The sequence below is a fragment of the Perca flavescens genome, chromosome 18, assembly GCF_004354835.1.
Source record: "Perca flavescens isolate YP-PL-M2 chromosome 18, PFLA_1.0, whole genome shotgun sequence".
Lineage (NCBI taxonomy): Eukaryota > Metazoa > Chordata > Actinopteri > Perciformes > Percidae > Perca > Perca flavescens.
The window spans coordinates 20,897,831-20,906,438 of NC_041348.1; the positions used below are offsets into that span (position 1 = coordinate 20,897,831).

The 8,608-nt window shown below is 37.8% G+C and overlaps 1 protein-coding gene across 2 annotated transcripts; it reads right to left on the reverse strand.

Annotated features, from left to right (window-relative positions):
* Positions 1-1,219: 1,219 nt before the first annotated feature.
* Positions 1,220-6,746, reverse strand: LOC114573338 (cartilage intermediate layer protein 1-like). Of its 2 annotated transcripts, none has more exons than XR_003694880.1 (5): positions 6,608-6,746; positions 6,178-6,293; positions 3,954-4,060; positions 3,621-3,795; positions 1,220-2,270 (listed from the first exon to the last, which is right to left on the reverse strand). XR_003694880.1 is itself a non-coding variant. In XM_028605492.1 (5 exons), exons 2-5 carry the CDS (start codon positions 6,229-6,231, stop codon positions 2,174-2,176), a joined length of 390 nt encoding a protein of 129 aa, XP_028461293.1. In that variant the 5' UTR covers positions 6,232-6,293; positions 6,608-6,746; the 3' UTR covers positions 1,220-2,173. The 2 variants fall into 2 exon arrangements, 1 of the variants encoding a protein (XP_028461293.1); XM_028605492.1 differs by having other exon boundaries at positions 6,221-6,293.
* Between the last annotated feature and the right edge of the window lie 1,862 nt (positions 6,747-8,608).

Below are 8,608 nucleotides of genomic sequence, written 5' to 3' on the forward strand. Positions count from 1 at the left end.
CTAACAGCTAGCCAATGAGAGCCTGGCTGTCAGAATCCTTTACCCAGCCCAACTGGGCGAGCTAATGAATAGTGATGAGCTCAGGCAGTATGATGTCAGACTGACCAGTTTTTGTAATTGGCCTGATTTCTCTGCTTATTTCTTTTCAGTGGCTAGAGCTGACAAAGGAGGTAGAAGTTCATTTTCACATTCACAACATAACACAAACACATATGGATCTAACATATTTCAAAAAATGCAAGTAAAAACGGTTTTGTATGGCAGGGCACCTTTAAAGCTGAGGGAAACTGCAGTCAGGTGACTCACTGGTGGTTTATCACAGTGACCACTTTCACACTAAATGTGGTCATTTGATCCACTGTTCATATAAGGATATTGATTAGTGCAGCATTAAAAAAAAAATGCTACTCTCTCAAAAAAAGATCAAATTACTGTATTGTATTCCAATACAAGGGGATACATAAATAGATCCATGTGGTACACAATATGTTCAAAAACATATCCTGTTTCAAAATTCTCTGATTGCAGCATTTTAGCTTCTTCTTCAGTTAAAAGAGCTGAGCTCAATAGGACACAACATGCCTTAGGACGTTGACCAGATCATATCCCCAATCCGGCAAAAACATGTTCTCGAGGTCCACATTCTCATGGATAGAAGGGCTTTAGACTGTTTAGCTGAAACTTATGATGATAATGAATATTTAGAACTGGAGTGGTTACCTTTTTTTTTTCTTTACAGAACGATGGATGACAGCTGAAACTGCACAGCTGCTGCAGCAAATGCCATAATCCAGACATAAATTTGGCTGCCTTTTGCAGTTAAAGGCAGCTGTCATGCTATCTCTGCAATTATGAAAGGATGATTCAGGTGCAAGTGGCTGATAGGAATTAGTGCACCTACCACTATTACAGTTATTTTAGAAAGTGTTTAGATGTTGTGGTTATATAAGGTGGATAATTTGTCTCATCTTGACACCTGGATACATCCAAACTCATTCCATTTGAGAGGTTAAACTAAACTGGTTTTGTAAAGACCATCCAGAATTCTAATTTAAACAACAACCTGTCCATGCACTGTCCCAGAGTAATTGCCAACCAGACAGTCCACCTGTTTGAACAAAGAGTTCAAACAAGCCGTAACAATGAGACAATTTGAGAAATACATCTAATGATTTTAAATAATTATGTTATTTAGAGTAAACTTGTTGTCATAGATTTTTTAGGCACTTGGGGTCAGCGGAACAAGCCGTAAACACAACATTGACATATTGTTATCTAACATAGTCGAGAGGGTAAAAACAACACTATGGCCGTATGACTAAAACAATGTCCTAAATGCTAAAAAAAAAATGCTAAAAAAGCTCTGTATACAGTAGCTGAGGGAAACTGAGGGGTCAAGTGATAATTCTCTGTGGGTTAATCATTGAGTGATGTCTTTCACACTAAATGTAGTCATTTAGTAGTACATTCAAGGGAACTTGTTTTGGTGTAGGCTCACATCAGTGAAATTCTTTTATTATGGTTTTACTGAAACTGTTGACATGCATACTGCCCTCAGAAAGTACATTGTAAAGACACAAACAATGTGTTGTTCACTTCGGAGTGTGCAATGTGGCATGGGCAAAAACAAGGAGAACAAGTCTTGACATAGCACAGTTGCAATTAGAAAAGCCAAAGCTGATAATTTCCTCACCGGAATTAGCTTTTTGTTAGCAGTATTTATTGCGGTTTACTGTTGATTTATTTCCTACAATACAAGATAATGATTTCATAATCACTAGAATGAAAAGAAGTCTGATAAAGCACATAATAGGCCTTTTTCCACAGGAGATATTTTGCCATGTCTAGGTAGAAAAAGCATAGGCGTAAATAGTAAAATTAACTATGACTGAATTCCATTTAGCTGCATAGCCTTTAGGGTCCTGGTAGCAGGATCTCACATACTGGCTCACTGTCACACATGGCTCACTGGGACACTTGAATAGAACAGAGCCACTGTTAATGTTACTATACATTTGCTTTTCCTACAAGTTTAAATATCTGCTGTGAAAAAGAGTATTATAATGCTTCCATCAGGCCCAGGAAGGAATACAAAATAATAGTAAAGAAAAATCTGAGAAAAATGTATGTGAATGTTGTGTCTTCTTATCCTTTTCAGCTGTGGAGTCAGGACTTAATTGCATGGGCACCCAAACCGAACTTTGTAGTCACGGTACGCGCCAGATTTCTGGTCCTTATTGCGGCAAACAAATCCGTCAGTTGGATTGTAGCTGAAAAAATGATTCCAAACAGTTAATGGATCAGTAAGATATTTAACACAAGGAGACCATTGAAAGCAAACAAGAACTTCTTTTTGATGGGGCACATTGCTAAAACCATATGTAATTGCTTAAAGGTGCAGTAGGTAAGACTTATAAAACTAACATTCTGTCATAGTTGCTGAAACTGACTCTATGTTCCAGTTGAACTACATGAAGCAGGTAATTTAAAAAACAATCCAGTTCCTCTGGCACCACCTACAGTCTGTAGTGCGATTTGCAAAAATCCACAGCTCCCTGTTCAGATGCACCAATCAGGGCCAGGGGGGGTGTCTAACTGTGTGTCAATCACTGCTCGTGTACACACATTCATTCTCCCTTGTGGGGGGAGGGGCTTAGGAGACCGTTTTGGGCTTTAGCGGAAAGGGGAAAGGGACTGAGAAGTTGCAGAAATTTTTTTTGGCTAAGTCCTGGATCTTCGCAATCCGACCTATACGGCACCGTTTAACTATGATTAAAAACATGATATAGTTTATAAAAGTCAAATAAAAATGAAACCTTATTATCACCCCATTTGTTGTCATTTGTTCTTGATTTCAGGTGTAACTTTTTTTCAAATGTCTCAGATATCCAATACAAATAAAAGAAAAATAATCATAAATAAGGAATACCAATACATCGGGTTATTCCTATTTCTTAAGGCTGTTTTACAATCACTGTAGCTGAGCTGGCGCGCGCCAATGTGATGTCAAAATGACGTAGATCTCGCTGGCGTGCCAGGATTGACAAAGTGGAAACAGGAAGCCTGAACAAGCTTGACTCTCAGAGTGATTGCAAGTCTCTCTTGTAAACTTACTGGGTTAAGATGAGTTCTTTTATGGTGAATGAAAGGCTTGATCCAACTAAGTAGATCATTGAATCAAATCAAAACACTGACGTCAATGCTGCTGCCAGTTCTGCCATTGTTTACTTTTTTTTTTTCTTCTTCTAGTCTGTAGAAATAGCAAAGTCGGTAGCCTTTTCTCTTTAGCGCCACCTCTGTTCAGGAGAAGACTGCAACTAGTGTCGCGACCACCACGCGCGAGTATAAACAGTTACAGCGCTCCCATGACGTCACACTGGCACTCGACAGGTCGGCTGCGGCGAGTATACCCCGCGTTTTGCTTCACAGACCACAACAATTCTTTTTTCCCAAACAAAGCTGTTAGCACCAGAATAAAGTAAAGCTCAGTTACATCTTGATGATTTGGAAATTTTGGGAAAGGAGGTTTTAATGTTGAGAAGCATTGATTTAATGTTGGGAAGTTGGTAGTAAAATGAGTACATATAAAGTTTTAAATTATTTCCTAAAAGGCAACTTACATAAAGAAGGTCTGCCCTGTGGAGATGGCTGGGGTCAATGTGTCAATTGTAACAGCCTGAATGTTCAGAGAGTGGTCACAGATTTTTCCCGGGTTTTCTGTCCTCAGGTTACTCAAAAGCTCCCAGTCCCCTATTCCAATGGGATCGTCGCAGTCATAGCACTTGGTCCAGCACACTGCAAGGAGCAATAAAAGAGACACTGGATGACTGAAGGGAAACTGCAGAGCCAAAGCACTACTTTAAATTAATGCTTAGGCACACAAACAATAAAAGAGGAGAAATCCACTTTGCATTAGCAGCTTAACACTACACATGAATGTGTTCATACAGTACCTCCACAGAAAGGGGGATAGCAGCTGAAACGAACACGATAATCATTACACCTCTTGTTCTTGGGTTGGTCCTGGTTTCTGCAAATGAATCCTGAAGTTGTGTCAATTCTGGAAAAAATAAACACAGAGTGGCACTTACTAAAAATAATCTTATGGATGCATCCACTTAAAGGAGACCTACTATGTACTGTTTTCAGATTCATACTTGTATTTTGTGATTCTACTAGACTTAATTTAAATTTTTTAATTTTTCTCATACTGCCCATGGCTGCTGCACCTGTATTCACCCTTTGTATGTTGGGGTGCCTGTCTCTTTAAATTTGACATTGTTACAGATATGACAAATACATACAAGCATAATAGGTTCCCTTTAAATATTTCCATCCTTAGAGCCATGGTCTGTCAATCTTTCTGTTGGTCAGTTGGTCCACCACTTTGATTACGTTGCACAACAGCTGGATTCTCATATCACAAGATCACACGAGAATCGCAGGATCATATAACACCAGAAAATCCATCTTGTCAGTATTCAAGTAATGCATTTGGGTCCAAACAACCAGCTGTTCGACCAATCAGCGTCCTGTGAGGAGCTACTGGCAGGAGCGGGCATGGTTTAAGTTTGTGTGATAAACCGTGACTGTTCGTTCAAAACAACAATGGGTTGACGTGATAGACAGAGGGTTCATCCAATCGCCTGCAAGGTGTTTTTTTGAAAGTGCCTGCCCTTTTCCAAAGAGTTTCCAACGACAGTTTTTCAGAAGGTTCTGTGTAACAAACCATCTGGCGCATCAGGTTACCACTTTGGTCCAGAGTGAAATAGCTCCAAAAACATTGGAAGGGTTGCCATGAAATTTCTGGTCCCCAGAGGATGAATCCTCCTGACTGGGGTGATCCTCTGGCTTTTCCTCAAGCACAACCATTAACTTGACATTTGTGTTTTTGAGTGTAATGTCTCGACAGCTATTAGATATCCATCTGTCATGTCATGAAATTTGATTCAGACATTTATCACTTCCTCAGCATCAGGTCAAATTTTTTATTTTCAGCCTCAGCTGTACTTTGTGTTTAGTGCTTCTTAGAAAATGTTAGCATAACCCCCCCACCCTCTTTTTTAAATTTCTTTTTTATTTAATTTTTTATTTGTCTATTGTTTTGACTCTTCTGTCCTGGTGTTTGTGTGCGAGAATGAGTGCTGGGTTGTTGTTTGTTTTTGTGGGGGGGCTATAGGGACCTGGAAGACAGGTGTGAGGAAGGTCCAGTACATGGGTTTAAAGCTCCTTTTGTTATCACTTATATGTACAATACATTGTTTATGTGAATGTCACTAACTTGAAAAAAACAACAACAATAAAGAGATTATGACAAAAAGAAAAGAAAATGTTGACATGTTTACACACTAAACTAAGGTAGTGAACATTGTAAATATTATAGATTCTTAATATCAGCATGTTACCATTGTCATTAGTAGCATGCTAATATTAGCAGTTAGCTCAAACCACTGCTGTTCGGAAGTTAAGTATTTGCATGTTTTGTGTGAAATATAAAACACAATGAATATTTTAAAAAAGAAAAAATATTTTAAACATTTTCAATATTATAGATGCAATACCGTCACTGCGAAATGACTGCACACTGTCAAATAGAATAGATCTGTATAATGTACCACTACCTAACCCTTTAACAATTATTCAGATAAATAAATTGTTTTGTTCAGTAGGCTGTGTTTTCCTGATGCTCATTGTTACAAAGTATATGGTTGACAAATAGAACAGAATATAATGTGAAAAGAGAAAATATGTGTGGAAATATGAGGTGCTCAAACACACATACTGTACAGTAGCAACATCAGTGCAATACATTCAGTAGAATACAATATGAATAATTGCATTAAACACACTCAAATTATTCATATTCGTTCAGAACTTATTTAAAAATCACTTCCCCTGCTGCAGCCACACTGAGTCCAGATAGAGTTCTGGCCTCAATATCTGCTGGTTTAGAGCAGATCTTTCCTGGGTTCTCATTGTAAAGATCAGAGAGGGTTTCCCAGTCTCCAGTTCTAGAGGGGTCATCTCTGTCACACCATTCTGTCCAGCATCCTGGACCAAGGTGTTTTGTTGTGTTTAATCAAATGTCAAAAAAGATACAAAGACAGCTGAAATGTAAATGTAAAAACAAAAAGTGTAATGTGTTTAACACTGAACATGAATGTGCTCATACAGTACCTCCACCTCCACTACAAAAAGAGGGATGGCAGCTGAAACGAACCCGATAATCATTACACTTCCTATTTCTGGGTTGGTCCTGGTTTCTGCAGACGAATCCTGTAGTTGTGTCCCTTCTGAAAAAATAAACACAAGGTGGCACTTACTAAAAATAATCTCATAATTGTGTCTACTTAAGTGTTTCCATCCTTGGAGCCATGCTAGCTGCATGGCTCTAAGAATGGAAATGCCAGTCTCTTTCCACCACCTTGGTCCAGACTGAAATATCTCCAAGAACATTGGATGGGTTGCCATAAAATTTTGTGCTGACATTCTTGGTCTCCAGAAGATGAATCCTCCTGACTTAGGTGATCCTTTGGCTCTTCCTCTAGCACAAGCAGCAAGTTGACATTTGTGGTATTGAGTGTTACTAGTGCAGTGCAGTTCTTACTTAAAAATCACATCCCCTGCTGCAGCCACACTGAGTCCAGATAGAGTTCTGGCTTCAATATCAACTGGTTTAGAGCAGATCTTTCCTGGGTTCTCTTTATGAAGATTGGAGAGGGTTTCCCAGTCTCCAGTTGCAGAGGGGTTATCTCTGTCAGTCAGTCCAGCATTCTGGAACAAGGTATTTAATTTGATATTAGCAACAAGACATTTTAATTATTTTTGCAATTTCACTTGTTGTGATAGTCAAATGTCAAAAAAGATACAAAAACAGCAAAAATTGTAATTCAGGTTCAGTTGTTAGCAATCATCAAACATATGTATTAGTATTAATGAAGTTATATTAATAAAATTATTAATATGAATAAATAATAAAACCACCCTGGACTCAGGCACTGCAGTCTCAAACGATTTGTTCAGCTAAAAATGCAGATATTTACTGACTATCTTACATTTACAAGGTCAATAGCGAAGGGATGAATCTGAGCACAGGCCCATCACAACTATCTATTATTACAACACTTCTCTTTAGAACAGTAAACATCCAAGTTTTGTGACTGCGTCTTCCACGGTTGTGATGCGGTGACAAAATCCATCCACAGATAGACATATGAACACTTGGGAGTTAGACACACCAATGGAATGCTGGTTGCTTTCTGGTTGAGGTATTTAGAAAAATGCTATATACCGTGACTGTTCTGATTATATACACTAATAATATTGATGCTGCATTGCCGTTATTGAGATGAACCTACCAAAGAACAATCCTGCAACAATAGTAACACTTAACTATTAGAGACAATAGACAATAAAAAGGTTACAAGGTTATCAATCAAAATGGCATACTGCATATATTGAACTTCACCAAAATGGAAATATTATACAAATTCATGCATTACCAATTTGATCATAGATGCAGATAATGAGGGACTTTTAAAACTAGGGAAAGTAAGAAGTTATAACATCAATGGAGATGTACATCAGAATCATTTTTTTCAGCCAAGTGTGCTTTTGCATAAAGGGGAATTTTATCCTGGTTTTCAGCAGCTTCTATATCACTCAAAACAGAAGAAAAGATGCAAATCGAAAAAGAATATTAAATAGAATACTGGAGGTAAGTATGATTGCATTACAAGGTATGTTGCAACTATACAGTGTAATTTTGGCTGAATAAATTCTAGCCAGTTATATACAGTTGTTTTTGATTTAACACATCTGGATTTTCATATGCCGCATTGTAATAACATAAATTATGAAATAAGAAATGTAATTCTAAAAATGAAGTTCAAAAGAGGCATTATGTTACCTTTCTTATCTCTACAAAAACAAAAGAGACTCACCCACAGGACTTCTCAGGTGAACATTATGCAATTACTGGCACAGGTGCCAGCTGCTTACTGGAATCATGTGTTGCAGGCCTCACCCAAAGAAAATATTGGCCTTGTTAAAACATGTTAGCAAATAACATTTTGCACATTCCAAAGGGTTTAAAGAGAAAACAATGTTTGGAGATTGTGAGGAACCCTAACCCCATATTACATTTGGAAAACATGTGTGGAATATTTTTGGAACTCAGCCTTCTGTGGCTGCATCAATTTTTTAACATAATATATATAATATTTTGCAGTATTTTCTGTTTGATTTTGAAGGAATCCAAAAGTATTCCGATAAGATTACATTTTTAAGAGAAATAATATAGATTATTTCTTTATTGTCCACCAGGGTGGACATTTGTCTTTGGGTTACCAAACAGAAGAAACAACAACATAAAGCATACAAAGCAGAGAGGCAGTTAATAAAACAGACACAAACAAAGTCATGTTACACATTTTAAAAAGTTCATGTCAATGTCTGCGGCATTACAGCTCATCAGTCACTGTGTTGAGTAAGAATATTGATGGCACTCGGCATGAAGGACTTCTTAAATATATTTTTAGTTGCAAGAGGGACTCTATAGCACCTCCGGAGTTTAAGAGCTCAAACTGGCTGAAGAGAGGATAGGAGT